Genomic DNA, 17,805 nt, shown 5'->3' on the forward strand with positions numbered 1-17,805 from the left:
CTTTATTCATTGTTGTTATTTTGCTTGGCACATGAAACTGAGACCTTGCACCTTTTTATGCAAATATTCCCTGTGCCTTACTTAACAATAATCAATCCCCTTTATTATTTTGGCGAGGTTCCTTCATCATGTGGTTCATGTGTTCCTTCATTTGGTTTGAAATGGAATCGTTATATAGCCCAATCACTATTAGCTGGTTCCTTTTCTCCTTTAATTTCTCCATAATAGAGGAGAGCCACTCCCACTTTTTCAAAGCCAAGAGCTTTAACTACAGATCACTTATATATAATACGCAAAAATCCTATAAAAATATACCATTAAATCCGTTATATAAATACATATATTAATCTAATTTATTTTTTATGTATATTTTGTATTTCGACATATATTATATACATGTGATTGATTTAGTAATTGATCTTTGATATTTAAATAGCATGATATATTTCTAAATTGGCACTAAGGTCAATTTTGTTAATTGTGTTGAAATAGAAATATAAGCACGTACGTCAAAACAAAAGATATAAATTAATTAAAAAAGACAAAAATAAAAACAAACTAAATGCTTTTTTTGTCAAACAAAATTTATATTTTATCTATGAAAATTATAAGAATAAAAACAAGAGATAAAATTTTCCCTTATTTCATTTTTTTTATTTTTAATATTAAGACACTTATCATGATATATAAATATACACCAACTATTGAATTAGCTTAATTAGCTTAGCTAGGGTTCATGACTGTGGTGCTTGCTTCACATGTTACAATGGTTGCAGATTTATACAATCCCCAAAACATGATCTGCTGTATACCATTACAGCATGTATGTAAAACGTTACATCTTCATCTTACATTTCTTGTTTTCTTTATTTAATTAACATTTATACAGGAGCACCGAAGAAAAAGAGAATTACAAATTAAAAAATGAAGAGAGAATGCTCCTTGTCACCCTGCAACAGTAACCTTTCACTACTCCCTTATTGTGAGTTAAAAAAAAAACCATGGCAAAGGGAGATAGTGGTTGCGGCTTATAGACTTAGCCAAGAATGAATGAGGGTTTTTTCATGCTGCATTGTTGGTGAGCTCTTCTTGCTGCCTCTTCAAAGATTCCTGCTTTTGAAGAATCATTTGCCTGCGGAATCTCTTAATGAAAAGAGCAGCACATTGATCAATCTCATCCTCCAACTTAAATTCTTGTCCTCTCTCTTCCTTCGAGTTCTTCACCAAATCAATCACCGACCCTTCAAGATCCAAATCCTCTGAATCAAACAGCGTGTGCGTCAGATCAGGGTACTTCTCATCATCATCACCATCATCACCACCATCATCGTAGTTGTAGTAACAACCTCCTTCATCTTCCACGAACTGCGTCTCGCTTGGATTCGGAACCTTCTCGTAGCTCTGAGCGTTGTTCCGGAACAACACAATGGCGTTCTTGTTCTTGTTCTTGCGATTCTGATTCTGATTGTGTTCGTTCTCGTTCCCATCTTCCAATAAGAAATTGTTGCTGTTAGCTTCGTCTTCCTTATTATGATGGCCCAACACGGAGTGGAACTTCTCCGAGATGGAACTCATGAGGAACTTCTTGTTCTTCATGAGCGAGAATATGATCAGACGCGCCTTTATGGCGTTTGTCTTCGACTTCAATGCGAGTGTCTTTGATTTCGCCATTGCGCTAAGACCGGCTATGATCTTCTTTAACAACCTCGACGCACTGTTCTTCATCTTACTAATAAGAATTATAAATATAAAACAAGTATTAAAACTTTAGAAATTGTATAGGAAGTGGTGAATAATTGTATTTTGATTGAGGATTTTTGTTGCTGTATTATATGACACTAAAATTGTATTTTGGCACGAAAGGATGCAAGGTGGGTAGATGGGTATATATAGCAGAAAAACAATGGTGGAATGGGTTTGGATATTTTTTATTTTTGAATTGTATTAACTATTAAGTGTGTGTGGCAACTAGCTGTGATGTGAGAGAAAAGAAAGATTGAGGGTTAAGAAAAGAGGAGAAAGCAGAAAAAAAGGTTTGAAAGTGAAAGTTAAAGGTGTGAGATAAAGTAAGAAATGGGGACACCTGGCGTGTTCTGATAGGGTACGTGAGGAATGGCTGGTTCACTGGTATACGAAGCTTCACAATTTTATGGTGGGCAGAAATTATTAGTGGGGTTGGGGGGTTACTTGCTTTTTTGAATTGAGTTCTCTAGATTTGGGTTAAAAAATGTGGGGGAGCTGACAGATGAGTTTTATTTCTTCTCTTTGGTACTGTTGGTATTATTTATTATTTAATGTTTAATTTAGGACAAGTTTAGTAGTTCTTTACTTGTGATTTTGATTGGAACTATATATGCAGTTTTATGAAAATTGATTGTAAAAAAGGTTAGTTTGCTTGTGCATATGTAAACTAATTTCAAAGTCCAAGTGTTAAATGATCAATCCTTCGCTATCTGTAGTTCTGTACATCTATTAAATCCCTTTTATATATGGGCAACAAGGTCATTTTTAGTGAAAAGAAATGAAAATTGATTAATATTGACTCAAATATATCATAAATAAAATAAAAAAAAGTGTTAGATTCCTCAGTATTTGTGTTTATATATGTTATAAGTAGTTAAACTAATTATTTAGAAATGGAATTTTTAACATTATTTTATAAAAAAAATTCGAAACTAGAGATCAATACATAAAAAAAATAAAACAAAATTTTAAATATCAGAATAATCATAATAGAACCATAACAATGAAAAACAGAATCAAATAAAATTAATAAATCAAAATAGAAATTTAAGACAATAAAATCACAAAATATTAGAATCAAAATTTAAAAACATTATTGACAATCACAGATTAAGAAAATCTGAATATTAAAATCAGTAAACTACATATATTAAAAATCCTAAAAAAAATACCTTCAAGAGCATAGAGGTAAGGAAGTACTCGAGGGTTGGACGCGGCAGAATTAGAGAAGAAGTGGCCTGGACCACTATGGCACTGGAGCCAAGTAGGGTGGTGCGCGACGAAACTGGAGCAGAAGAGGGTGGAGCATAGCAAGAATAGAGCAGAGGAGGATGGAGCGTGACGAAACTAGAGCAGAAAAAAAGATGGAGAACAGCAAGCAGTTGTGACAGAAATTTCTAAAATTCATATTAATTGTTTCACATTTTTTTTTGTCATTCACGATATTTTTTAATCTGATATGTCAATGATTAATTTGTTGCAGAACTAAATTCAATTTAAAGGTCTATTATATAAGACAAGATTCGAATTCAGACACTTATTTCAACAAACAAAAAAACTGACTAGTAGATTAATCTAAATTGATTGTTAAAAATATAAACTAATACCGTTAAATTTATCTAAATTTGTGTTCGGTTAAAAAGCATAGCCTTAATTGATATTCATGATTAAATTAAATTGAATTACGAAACCTCAAAAAATCTATTCCTGGAATCATTCAAGAATTGTTTGAGAGTTGGACTAGTATGCACAATAGAAAAGAAGCACAGAAGACATGGCTGATTGGGTTCTTTGCAGTGATTTGGAACGTCTGGTTGGAACGCAATGCCAGAATTTTCAATAATAAAAAAACAGGTGTTGATATCATACAGAGAAGGACGTTTTTGAGTTACAAAAAATGGACTGATGATGATTCTTTTGATTGTTGATGGCAATGTCGAAAATAACAGAAAATCTATAATTTTTGTATGCAGGTTTAGTTTGTGTACGTTTGCTTATGCTCTACTTTATTGTGTTGAACTTCCTTTATTTCAGAAAAAAAAAAAAAAAAAAAAACTTAAAAAGAGCCTATTCTTTTCTGCCTTAGCCGTTTTCAATTTCATTTTGTTGCTTTCAATTATTTGACTACTGCTTTGGGGGTACCAGTACCTATGTGAAGCTTTTGAGGTAACTGAGAAAATGGGAACAGAAGCAAACCTATCTAACCGGCCACCAAGGTGGCAACACAACAATCACTGTTCAAGGCTTTTCAATTTAGACAGTGCAATAATTTCTTGGGCTCAAATGACCAAAATAACCATCAACCTCAGACTATTAATAATTTAATAATTGATTATAAATCTTCTTGTCCTTTGGAGAAAATGAAAAAGGCCACTTGGCCAATATTATATTGATTTATTTTGGATAGAAATAAGAATCTCATTTGCTTAGTGCATTCAAACGAAGAAGGTCACGCATTCTTAGGCACTAGCAGTAGTGATAATTACTGCACTAGTTTCAAAGTGGCGTGTGGAAGGTTGAAATGTTTTGAATGAGTACCAAATGATTGTGTCTCTCATCTAAAGAAAGCTTAGCGCTTAAGGCTACAAAGTACAAACACAACGGCTCCACATTTTTCATTTGGATCCTCTCTCTCCCTCCTTTTTCTTTTGTTTTCATGCTTGCTAATGGAGCTCTCAAACCGCTTTGAGTTACGGAATAGCAAGTCAAAATTAGAAAACTAGTTCATTCGTCTTTTTTAGAAATCAAGAAAATCTCGATTTGATTCCTTCAAATTAACGAGTTAAATAGATTGATTTATTTGATTTTTATTTTTGTTAAAAAAATTATATTAAAAATTAGATAAATTTAATATTTTTTAATTAACATAAAAAATTTTATTATACATTTATATATTTTTATACTCGACCAACTAAATTTAAAATTGTTAAAAAATTAGGTTTTTTATTTAAATAAAAATTTAATTATTTACTACTTTAGATTAGCACAAAAAAATACACAAATCTGCATATATAGTTCTATTTTTATAGAGAATTGGCATAAAAATGATGTATTTTGTTTTTGTAAGGATAGTTTGTGAAAATATGGTCAAATCAAACCACCAATTTTTGTCTGACAGACTAACGAAAATGTGAGTAAAAAAAATTTAAATTTATTTTTTTGATACATATTTTGCAAAAATATGGGAGAAAAATTACAATCTATAGACTTAACAAGCAAAGAAAAAAAAAAAAAAGCTTTCGTAGGGTTCTTCCTCTCACGCAAAGGAAACAAGATTGAAGCCTTATGAGGGTTGTTGCCGCCGCTTCAGCTTGGACTGCGATGGCCTTCCTCCTCTCTTCTACTACTCCTCTTCCTCCCTGAGACCTCTTTTCATTTATTTTCTTTTTTTCTTTTTCTTTTTTTCTCTTTTTTCCTAATCCTTCATATTTCTCTTTTCAGTTTCACTCTCACTCTCACCAACTACATTTTCATCATCTCTCTCTTTTCTCTCTTTTCGCCGATCACAATCCTGCAGTATCCCGCTCTTGCTATTACCTGCCTTTTCTTCTTTCTTTTGCAACCCTTTCTTTCTATTTCTCCCTATTTACTCTGTTGTTGTTTTGTAGTTTGTTCATTTTTGTTATTTTTCTGTTTCTAGATATCTAGATCTGAAATTCACATCTAGATCTAAAATAATTTTTATAGTTGTTTTTTCCTCTCTGTGGTATTTTGGTCCTCTTTATGAGTGTTTTGGTTATTGTATTTGAGATTTGGGATGAAGATTCAACAAGGAGAGCTGGTTCACAAAAATATTTTTAGATTCGAGAGGCCTTTGGATCTATTCAAAGAAGAAGAGATGATATTTTTCTGTGTTGCAGCACTTTATGTATAGAATTAAAAATAAAAGAGATTATGATTTATCTCTGTTTCTACCTTATAAGATTCTTTGTAATCGAACTTTGCGCCTCCTCTCAAATCATAGTTCAACATAGAATTTTTCTTTTTTTTTGTTTAGTTTCATATCTAATGTGTATTTTGCAATTTGTAAGTGCCATTTGGCTATTTCGGTGAATGAAAGTTTTCTTCCATCAATAAAAAAAAACTACAACCTATTTTTGCATATAGTGCCTGCCTGCAAAAATAAAACCTTCAATGTTTCGAGTCTTGCCTGTCACTACAAGAATTTGACAAATTAGCAACAAATTTTTGTGAGAAATATTTTTTGTCACTAATCCATCACTAACTTGTGAGGAATTAGTGACACATTAACGACAAAATTAATGAACGGTCACAAAATATCCGAACTTGAGAAAAACGACTGATTAGCGAGAGATTCACGAGTAAGTTTGGTTCTCGCAAATTGACTTTTGTAGCTAAAAAAAGAGCAAAAAAGTTTCCTCGCTAATTTATCACAGATTAATTAGCGAGTGACAATATTGTAGCAAATCAGTCACTTAGGAGTTCAACCGAATAAAAGTAAAGTAGCGAAGGATATTATTGTCACTATTCCGTCGCAAGTGTTTGATATACAATTAGCGAGAAACAATTCGCACACTAGTTTGTCGCTAAATAAATTTTGTGTGAAAAGGCTAATTAGTGAGGAACAATGTTCCTAGCTAATCCGTCACAAAGACTTGAAATGCATTTTGTGATGGACAATTTCCTAACTAATTTGCCACCAAAATTTTTATTTTTAGCGAGCAACTAGTTTCTCGCTATTTCGTCGCATAATATTGTAAAATTTAAAATTAGGGTAGCGACAGAAAACAGTCGTTGCTAACTCATCGCAACAAATAAATCATTCGGCTAAGGAAGTGTTCCTTGCTAATTAGTCACTAAAGTAGAAATACGGATATTAAGCGCCTAGGACCTAAGTAGCGTTTAACAACTGACACACTTAGTTCGCTGATTTCAAGTCGCTGATTAGCGGACGAAATACATTTAGCGAGCGACTTGGCAACTGCAATTTTGCTGCAAAGCAAAAGCTATATCCTACCTATTTTGTAACAAATTACTCGCTAATCTCATTGGAAATCCGTCACAGAGTTATAACAAATCTAAATCTAATTGAGAAAATTTTAAAAGTAATTGGTCGCAATTGAGTCACTAATTAAAAGTTTATTTAGTGAGGAATTAACGATCGCTTAACAACTGATAGACTTTCCTCGCTTATTTCATGTTGCTACTAATTTGTGAGGAAACACGTTAGTCGTCCTTATTCTGTCCTTATTTCATATTGCTACTACTCACTAACCTCTATATAAATCCATAGAAAATTCATGAAAATTTTGAAGCAAATTTGTCAAACACTCTAATATAATTTGTCATAAATTTATCACTAATCTAAAACTATTTAAATGAAAGAATAATTAAAGTCCTAAAGTCGTGACTAATAATTAGCTAGCTAATTTTTAATAATTAATAACTTACAATATTCTAGCAAGATGTCAATTCTAAAAAATTTTACAAATAACTCAAAATCAAAATCTTTTTCTTAAAAAAGGTTTTTTTTTTCTTTTCAATTAGATCACAAATTTATTGTTATTTTTAATGGGAAGTTTGTTGTTAATTTGGATTGAAGTTTAAATTAATATAATTTAAAGACAAATTTAAAAATTTAATATTTTTAAGAAATGGGAGCATAATGTTGATAATTTTTAATCACAGAATATACTAAAAAAATATATAATAGATAAGCTAATAAAATTGTTATATATGAGAATTTATTTGCATATGATCGTACAAGTATTATTATTAATTAAAACCATTTTAGAATTTATTCAAAAAGATTAATTTGAGTTAGCTCTTGAATTAATTAGGATTGTCGAAATGAGCCAAATTCGTCGGACTAGCTCATTTACTTGATTTAAATAAATAGGTATTTGACTCTAAAATCAAACTCGTAAAAGTGCTTAACAGTTTGTTTAACACTACAACAGAAGCGGGAGTTAGCGGCGACAAATTTGGGGCAGTTTAAATAAATGCCACTATCTGGTGATCTTGGGCAGTTACTGCAGCGGTTTAATTCCTCAGCCACCATATCATTTGATTTATGGCAGATTTGGAACAAACTGCCGAAATTATCATCTATCCTATTATATTAGATAAAGAGAAAAAAAAGCCCCAATCTTCATTAGAGAAAAAAAACCCCAATCTTCATTTTCATTTTCTTTGTTACATCTAGCGAAACTCTCCATTCATCTTCTTCTCTATCTCAGTCGAGAGATACATAGGTTCCTTTTCCCCCTTTTCTCGAATGGCGTCATCACAGCTTCCTCCGTCGAAATCGGCTGACCGGGACCTCACAATCGTCTCAGCCAAGCACCTCGAAAACGTGAACTGGAAGAACGACGTTCTCAAACCCTACGTCGTGTTCTGGGTCAGCCCTGTTCACTGATTGGCCACTAAATCCATCTTCCTCTGTCTAGTGTCATGCTTTCGTGCCTCCTCCACGGTGCATGAAACCCATACTCCCTCATCCACGGTGCGTGAAATCCCTAATCTCCGATTCACCCTATGCCTCTGTGTGGTTGTGGAGTCGCGCGGCTGCCATCTGTCCTTATCTCCCCGGCGTCGACCTTTCACCTCTCCGCCACAGATCATGAAACCCTTGTTTCCCCTTATATCTTCTATTAGTTGGGGTTAATTGTGTCTTTTTAGAGTTAGGGATTTGAATGTACTGAATTTGATTTGTACTTTCTGTTTTTAATTTATACAAGTATATATGGTTATGGAACATGGGATTGAATGATTCAATAAAATTTATTGGTGGATTCTTTGATTTTGATGGGCAGGAGGGGGCAGAGGAGGATGTTGATAACAACAAAAATGAAGACATAACTGGAGAGCCTCTTGAGATCGATGACAAGGAAGATGAACAACCGGTGGAGTGGCCTCGAAAGACTTCGAAGTACATGACCAAGTACGAGCGTGCCCGGATTCTGGGTACCCATGCTCTCCAAATCAGGTTTCATTCTAACTCCCTGATGTTTAGGGTCTGTGTAGCTTTAGAAAGAATTTGTTGTGTTCAATATTTACCACAAGAATGCCATCTCATGGTTGATTGTTTTGTTTATCTTGCAATCAGTAAGCAAATTTGGGGATAAAAAAATGAGATGGTAGTTTTGTAGTTAGAATTGAAAATAGAAGATGAAAAAGAATTAACCTTAAGGTTAAGGTTTTGCTTATTATTTTTTTCTTTGTGATGACATAAAATGCTCCTTCTTAAATGGCAGTATGAATGCTCCTGTTATGGTGGAACTGGAGGGGGAAACTGATCCGCTTAAGGTAATGCACTTCCTTTTATGTTCTTTTTACTTGATCTTTGCTTCCTTCTTGTAATGTTACGATATTTGAGTACATTGTGACTTTGTGAGTGTTTTCATTGCTAAATTTGTTATGCCAGATGACAAATATTAAATCTCCAAATATGTGTTAGTGTGGTCATATCCCCTAACATTTAGTATTTAGGTTCTTTCCCTGTAGTTTGCTATCCTTGAAATGCATATTATAGTATTTAGGTTCTTGCCCTGTAGTTTGCTATACAGTTGAACAAATAAGTTGCTAATACACAGATGCATAGATTGTTCATTATATTGGTTCTAATTTCATCAGACATTGGTTTATCTTGATCTATCACGTCCCATGTGTTTCTCTTGTTTTTATGTTTGGCATGTAAACAAGTTTTACTGTCATTGCATGCCTTCTCCTAGCCTTTCCCTTGAAATATAAGTTCTCAGCTTTAGATATTACACCATAAACTGTAGTTTTTAATTCAGTTTGATGATGACATGGTTATTTTAATATAGAAATATAGAACTATGGATTTTATTTTGATCTGCAATGAGTAGAATTTTATAAGTTATTTGGAGCAGGTTTGTTTGCATTGAATATGCCATGCTGCACATTCTCTTTGTTCCTATGTTATCCTTATTTGTTAATGTGCTGCCAACAGCTTTGATATTTCCTCTAGTTTTGAGCATTCTTTCATAGGTCTAGTTCCAACTATTTTCGTTATATTAATTATTGAAGATACATATTTTGTTTGAGCTCCTCTGTGGTTTCTTCCTTTTACTTAATCAGTCGTTTGATTTCACTAGCTTTGGATTTATTTGAAAAGCTACCGGCAAGTGGTTCTGAGACAGAATCGCTGCATACTTTTGGTTCAGATTGTTGGGATCTGAAAAATTCCCCTTTCAATTTGGTCTTAGATTTCAATTTTGGTTCACATTATACCTTTTTCTTCTTGATTTGGTTTCAATTTAGTCTTTTATTTTGGTTTTGGTCTTGCCATGAACAGAGGACAAAAGGGGGTGAAGCAAAATCTTGACTTACAAGACGCACCGGCATCTCCATGAAATGTTGCCACCGCAACGCCAGGCATGTTCTTCTTCTCTTTTAATATGCCCAAGCCAAAATAATGTAAAATCATGCAGATTGCTAATAATTCTCACCTTCTGGAAAGGTCAAGTATGAAGTTTGCTCCCCTGAGGCATTGAATAAACTATTGGTGAAGTTTGGGGTGACTCAACCAGCAACGGACACTGCCTAGTTTGCTCTGCTCTTCCATTTTTTATGCAAGTTTCATTAATGACAATGCTTTTATTTTTGTAATGAAAGTGACGTTGTATTTGCTACACCTATAGTTGATTTTCAACACAGATTGATGATATTTGCTTTCTTGTTGACCTATGATGATTTGTTGAACTTTCAATTATGTTAGTTATTGTGTTGTATGACTTTAGTGTGTCAATTTGTGAAATTAAATTTATTTTTGTATTTTAGTGCATATTACTGGTTGAAAATAAGATAGAACCTTTTTAGTACACAGACTATGACTAGGATAGGTTGTTTATAGTATGTACATGTTTGTAGTTATAAAAGGTTTTTCAGTGATATGGTGTCGAATAGGGGTTCACCGTCATCACTCTTGTGGAACTGGTGTGAAGATTGCATGAAACTATGTCAGTAACCTCAGTTATCCGTTGAAAGTGTTTGTAACTGATGTCATCTTTGTGCAGGGCAAGTAATTAAATGATGGGATGAAGGCATTAAAACCATGAAAAAGGGGAAAAATGCTCTTTTCACCATCCCTCCTGCGCTAGCCTATGGTGCATCTGGCTCCCCTCCAACTATTCCTCCGAATGCAACACTCCAGTTTAATGTCGAGCTTTTGCCTTGGACTAGTGTAAAGGACATATGTAAGGATGGTGGTATATTTAAAAAAATACTTAAGGAGGGGGAAGGATGGGAAAACCCCAAGGATCCTGATGAAGTATTAGGTATATTGATATTTATCATTTAGTTTATTTCATTTGATTTAGGCCTGCATTATTTAGCTTAGCCGTAACTGATACTGTATTGGTTGATAATATAGTTAAGTATGAGGTTCTTCTGGAAGATGGAAAGGCTGTGGCTAAGTCTGATGGAGTGGAGTTCAGCATCAGAGAGGGTAATTGCATTTAATTTCTGTCGACAGTAATATATTATTTTCATTTGCAGTATATCTAAGACTGTCTTTTAATCAATGGTAGGTCACTATTGCCCTGCATTGTCAAAGGCTGTTAAAACCATGAAGAAGGGAGAGAAAGTTATTTTGACAGTGAAGCCACAATGTAAGTTGTTTACAGAATAATTTGGCGATGTCACCATCTTTAGAAGAGTTCAATAATATTTTTTATGTTCTCTACTTTGTTACTTAATTGATAATTTTATTGATTTCTTGGATTTGTAGATGGATTTGGTGAGAAAGGGAAGCCAACAGATGGTGATGAAGGAGCAGTTCCACAAAATGCAACATTGCAGATTACTCTCGAGTTAGTCTCTTGGAAGACTGTGTCTGAAGTAACTGATGACAAGAAAGTGGTGAAGAAGATACTCAGTGAAGGGCAAGGATATGAGCGGCTAAATGAGGAGGCTGTTGTGAAAGGTGACTATTAATCATTGCGAATGTTGATGATTGCTTTATCATTCAGCCAGTTCCTAATAGTTATCTAAGAGGGTTTATAGTATGCTAGTTTCCTTTTAATATAACTTGATAGTTATTTAAGAGCTTGATTGACACCTGTTGTACACACCTTTTCAATGCGTACTATATGTGCCTACAGCTGTTGCTCTATATCTTAATTTTGTATACTTTTTGAGTTTAGTGCAAAGGATGTATCAGTTAATTTTGTTGTTTCAGCCACAAGTTATATTCAATAGATGAAAAATATTAATATTTATAGCATTAAAAAAATCCAGAAAAGGCCAAAAAATTTATCTTTAAAATTAAACAAAAAAAAAATCAGCGTTTTTTAAAAGGAATTCTCTTTTTAAATTTGTATTGAAATTAGCGGCGGTTCGTAACCGCCGGTGAAAATAGACTAAATTCTAATACTTGTATAGCCGCTAAATTAATTGCCGCAAAAATTTGATTCAGCAGCGGTTATACCAGCGGTTGCTGGAATTCGCCGCCAAACCCAATCGCGGCACTCATATCCATGGCGGTCTACTGAACCGCCGGTCTTTGATTTTGCGGCGGTTTAACCGCCGCTAAGCAGCGCCTCTGTTGTAGTGTAACAATTTGTCACTAGTTAATGAATTGTTGCATACATGAAATGAGATTCAAATATCGTGCTTACTATTTGTTATATGATATATATTGTTCTATAAATTATATTTTAAATAAATTTTATTATATACAAAATATTCAGTAATGCATATTTAAATTGAACTTATTTATGAAATTTTAGTTATGAAAACATAAATTATAAAATATAAAAATATTCTTAAAATAAAAAAGTAATACAAATTATTTTAGTTTATTTATTTTAATATAAGATCATTGACATTTACATACATATTTTCGTGTATATTAAAAAAATCTTATCTATCTTATAAAAGAGTTTTTAAAATTTTTAAATTCTTTTTCAAAAAAATCAAAATGAAAATTTGAAAACAAAAAGAAAAAAGATAGTAACTCAAAAAAACAAAACAAGTTATATTAATTTAAAAAAGCGTTTAATTCCAAAAATTGAAAACGCACATATAAACACCCTCTCCATTATTTCAAATAAAAAATTGCTTATAAACGTCATTTTTAGTACTTTAAATCAAAGATTGAAAATTCCATTATCTCTATAGTAATTTCCTTTTGTCATTGTAGCGACCATCGTATAAAGAGAAACACAAATAAAAATTGTTACTTAAAACAACCCCAAATGATCTAACCCTCATTCACATTCTCTCCTCAATACTTTCTACACCAAAAATCAGTCTCTCATACCTATAGTTAGAGACTCACTGTCTCCTATCGTCCTCCCCTATCATCCCCTATAGTTAGGAAAATAGCATAAAAGGAACAAAACCACCTCAATCGTCATGGTGGCTGCCCCCTCCGTGAAGATGATTAACCTCCTTTTGGTGCCATTGATAATAAGATAAACAGAGAACTCGCTCGACAACACCAAACTAAAAAATTTGCTTGTCTCCAAGTAAAGAAAAACTGAAAATGGGAAGGAACATAAGAAGCATACGGATGAGTAAAAACAAGAAAGTATTGCAAAAGAAAGAAGGGAGTGATATAAAGGCAAGGAGAAGTAAATATTTTTTTTGGATGAGGGCTTTGGCGCTAAACGGCTAGCTGGCATTTAGTGCCCTATGAGATAAGAGAGCCTTCTAATTTATGTCTCTTGTGGGTGTTAAACGTCTACCTGGCGTTTAATGCCAGAGCAATTCGAGTGGAATGCTCTCCTAGGTACTCTGCTCTTCCTCCAGATTTCTCCTGTTTCTATTCTAAGCACTTTGCATGACTACAAACAAAATTAAACCAAGAAAAAACTAAGAATAATTATCAAAAATAAATAAAAATTAAACTGAGCATGGAATCAAAGGATACTAAGGGTTGGGTTGCCTCCCAACAAGCGTTTCTTTCAACGTCACTAGCTTGACAGTTATTCTTGAATTTTCTTCCTCTTCTTTCAATTGGTCAAAAGAGATGACTCTAAGGGAGGAGAGGAGAAAACTAGTGCCCTTGGATTTGAATTTCTCCTAACAAACTTTCTTTTATTGTTATTAGCTTGATTCACCTTGCTTGTTGAGGTAGGGGTTGGATTACTTTTTGCTGACCTTCTCTTTTTCATGGATATTGTCTTTTGTTTCTTGGTCACAATCTCCTTTTCAGTGCTTTTCTTGATGGCCTTCACCTCTTTGATTTCAGAACTTTGGTATTGTGTAATGGTTAGAGTGTCTCCTTCATCAAGAACTTCTTGGATTGGCGGTTTAATTAAACCAACCACCATGCACTTCCTTGATTCATTGGAGTATGGACTCCGTTGGTTACTCTCCTATCTTTTTGTATGAGTTTGCAATGATTCTTTTGAGAGGGACTTTACATGTTCTTTTGCCACCTCTTGTAGCCTCTGCGGATATGAAATCCTAGGTTTGTATTCCTCCACTACCTCCTTCTTTATTAGAATTTCACTTGATACAAGGGCCTCTTGATCTTGCTCTTGCACTTCTAACTCCTCCTTTGCCGCCTCAAGTTGACATTCATTGTTCTTGCTAAGCACTATTCTACTCTTCAAGCTCATGGCCTTTCCCTCAGTAAGAGATTGTGTCATCTGAGTCATTTGTACTTCTAAATTTCTTCTTGAGGCCCTATACTCTTGAACCTAGATGTTGACATATTGAGAGAGTTGTTTTACAGCTAGCTCCAGAGACGAGAATTTTGTGGATATGTGGGTACTGTGTTAAGGGTGAATTGGGGGTTATGAAAGGAGTTTTGTGGGTTGTAAAATGAATTTTGTGTATTTTGAAAGGGGCTTTGTGGAGTGTGAAATGGATTTTGTGGATTTTGAGAGAGTTGTGCTAAAGCAAGCTCATGTGGTGAAGGTTTTTTATATGAGTAAGCAGGGGACGAGGTTGAAAATTTTTGCAAAATTTTATCTGTTGTTCACTGCAGTTTTTGGTAGGCAAGATCAAAAGACGATGGTTCTTGGTAGGAATAAGGAGGTGATGGTTCTTGATATGAACAAGAAGATGATGGTTCTTGATATGGATAGAGAGGTGGTTCTTGATATGAGTGAGGAGATGATGGTTCTTGATAGATGGAACATGGAGCACTGAAGTTTCTTTGGTCTTGACTTTCCCAACCAAAGTCCGAATAATTCCTCCATCCATAGTAATTTGAATCACTCTTTGGGTGTGAGTAGTAACCCATGTGATCTCTCTCCATTATTTTTTCTTAGTACAAAATACCAAACAGAATTAAACGCACCATGTGGTAAACAGACAAGCAAAAAAGAAAGAACAGCAAGAATTTTTATTTTTTTATTATTATTATATATATATTTTAAAAGAAATAAAATAAATAAAAATAAAGATAATAAAAAAAGAAAAGAAAATAAAAGATAAAGGAAAATGAAAATAAAAGAAAAATAAAATAAGAGAATAAATTGAATAATTGAGAAAATAAAACAACTAATAAGCAAAAAGAAGTATAAAATTCGAACTCAATAAGTAAAATAACTAGGAAAAATAAAATAACTAAGGGGATACCAAACTTAATTTCAAAAATTAAGAGAAAAATTTTTTAAATAAAATAAACCAAATTTTTTTTCAAAAATTTAAAGAAATAAATTAAATAAAATTGAAGCAAAAACGCCTAATCTAAGAAATAAAAAAAACAACCAGTAGTTGTCAATCACAGTCGATCCCCGACAACGGCGCCAAAAACTTGGTGTGGGATTTCGAATACCCACAAACTAAGCGGCAAGTGCACTGGGTCGTACCAAGTAATACCTTAGGTGAGTGAGGGTTAATCCCACGAAGATTGATGGATTGAGCAACAATGGTCGAATGACTTACTTAGTCAGGCAAGCAGAAAGTTGTGTTTTGAGGGTTATAAAACGCATTAAACAATAAATTCAGAGAATTGAAAGCAAACAATAAAAGTGGTGTGAAATATATGAGAGAAAACAGTTAAGGATTCGGAGTGGTTTATTCATTCGGATTAAATTTTCTTACCGACTATTTTAATCATGCAAGATTCATTTCATAGCAAACTTTAATTGACTAAACCCTAATGTCTTAGTGATTTAGTCTCCTCTAACCCAAATCAACCGCCAATATCTTGGTCACTTAATTTAGATTAGAGGGTTAAGAGAAATTCTAGTTTATGACCACAGAAGCCCTAATTATCCAAGACTAAGAGGATTATATGTCACGTATCCCGATTAGTTCAAGTAATTAGCAATTTAGGAGGAATTTGCTTTCAAACTGTTGTTCAAGCGAGATAAATTTGTCGAGAATCACAAGAATACATATAGAATAAGGGTTATACTGTCATTCTACCCAGATTTATGGGATGAAGAATGAAAGCAATCCTTGAAAACTAAATCAATACATTAATTAAAATAGAAAAACAATAGTCTTAATCCATAGAAATAAACAGAGCTCCTAACCTTAATCGAGGAGGTTTAGTGGCTCATGACTTACAAAGAAAACAAGGGTTTTGAAAAGTGAAACGTGTGGAAGTGCCAAGATCCCCCCTCCCCCAGGAGAAGTGAGCCCCAAGGGCTAAATCTTTTTCCTTTTATATCTAACATAATTTTGATTTGAAACTAAAATAAAATAATAAATTGTAGACCTAAAAGATCCCATTTGTAAATAAAAATAACTAAAATAAAATAAAATAGAATAATAAAAATCCAAATCTAGCTAAAGATGCTCTTTTGGGTGAGGTTGGTCTGCACTTATGGCGTTTAGCACCAGAATTGGCATTTAGCGCCAGGCGAGGCAATGAGTTCCCATTCGGTTTTGTCTTCCTGGCACTAAAAGCTAGGCTCGGCGTTTAGCGCCCTTCAAGGCAGTGATTCCAGAAAAAAATTATAGACTATTATATATCATTGAAAATCTCTGGAAGTTGGCTTTCTAACGCCGTTAGAACCGTGCCAATTAGACCTCTGTAGCTCAAGTTATGCTTGTTGGAGTACAAGAAGGCCAGGGTTGACAACATCCACTTTCTTCCTCCTTTTTTTGCACAAAACTCTGCCAAATTGATCTGAATTTCACCTGAAATAATAAAAATACTAAAACAACTCAAAGTAGTATCCAAAGAGAATTTTAACACTAAAATATAATTAAACTTACTAAATTCTAACTAAATTTAACTAAAAAATAAGCAGAAAATTGGTATAAGATGCTCACGCATAAAAAACATATGAAAAAGCTAAGGGTGCGTTTGGTTTGTGTTTTCATTTTTTATTTTCTAAATTTTGTGAAGGAAAAAGTAAAAACAGAAAATAGAATTATATTATTTTCACTGTTTTTATTTTTCCTTCACAAAATACAGAAAATAGAAAATACTAAAAATGAAAACAAAAAGTGAAAACGCAAACCAAACGCACCCTGATATTTCTGCATTTTCTTATTGTTTTATGTATATACTTTTTTTTTGTTCTGTAGAATCATGAGCTTCCCCTGACATATGATTTCCACAACTCTATGCTATGGATGATGAATTTTGTGACATTGTTAGTGTTAGAAAATTGTTCTAAGATGTATTTGGAGCCTTTCTTTGATTAGCCTTTCTCTAAGATGTTATTTACTGATGTTATTTTTCTTTGATATTTTTGTAGTTTGATCATAGTATAAGTGATAACATTGATGAAACTGAATGTGGAACTGGGAGACATGTTTTTTGTGCAATTAATATGATAAGTCTTAGGTGTTGTTTGTATTTTTTATTTTCTTAAAATTTTCAATGTGCAATGAGAAATTGAGATGTGTAACGTATAATGAATTTAATAGAAGTAGGATTATATTTGTGCAGCCATATTGAAACATCTCTAAAGAATTGAGTGAATACTTGCTTTTACATGATATGTAACTGACCCTTTTTCTTTATTAGTTTGCTAATTTAGTCATATTTTTTAGAGCTATTGAATAGATAGAATAGCATTTGATCAAATCCAAAGGCTTGTTATTATTAGGTTAAGCTTTAATATCTGATTTCTTTAAACATGGCTTGAACTTTTTCAAATATGTATAATTTTAATGAACTAATGTTATTTGTAAGCGTGTTATAATTTTTTAGTT

The 17,805-nt window shown here is 33.1% G+C and overlaps 1 protein-coding gene and 1 pseudogene across 1 annotated transcript; one reads left to right on the plus strand and one right to left on the minus strand.

Annotated features, from left to right (window-relative positions):
• Positions 1–761: 761 nt before the first annotated feature.
• On the minus strand, positions 762–1,899 carry LOC107604906 (transcription elongation factor). The gene has a single exon (XM_016306620.3). The coding sequence runs from the start codon at positions 1,723–1,725 to the stop codon at positions 1,063–1,065; it is 663 nt and encodes a 220-aa protein (XP_016162106.1). The 5' UTR covers positions 1,726–1,899; the 3' UTR covers positions 762–1,062.
• Positions 1,900–10,783: 8,884 nt separating this feature from the next.
• Positions 10,784–12,262, plus strand: LOC110263818 (peptidyl-prolyl cis-trans isomerase FKBP62-like; annotated as a pseudogene).
• Positions 12,263–17,805: the final 5,543 nt, after the last annotated feature.

This window comes from Arachis ipaensis, chromosome B6 (genome assembly GCF_059453495.1).
Source record: "Arachis ipaensis isolate K30076 ecotype BB chromosome B6, ASM5945349v1, whole genome shotgun sequence".
Lineage (NCBI taxonomy): Eukaryota > Viridiplantae > Streptophyta > Magnoliopsida > Fabales > Fabaceae > Arachis > Arachis ipaensis.

Coding starts and splice junctions, on each gene's coding strand:
- LOC107604906 (XM_016306620.3), bottom strand. CDS start 1,725: ATGAAGAACAGTGCGTCGAGGTTGTTAAAGAAGATCATAGCCGGTCTT.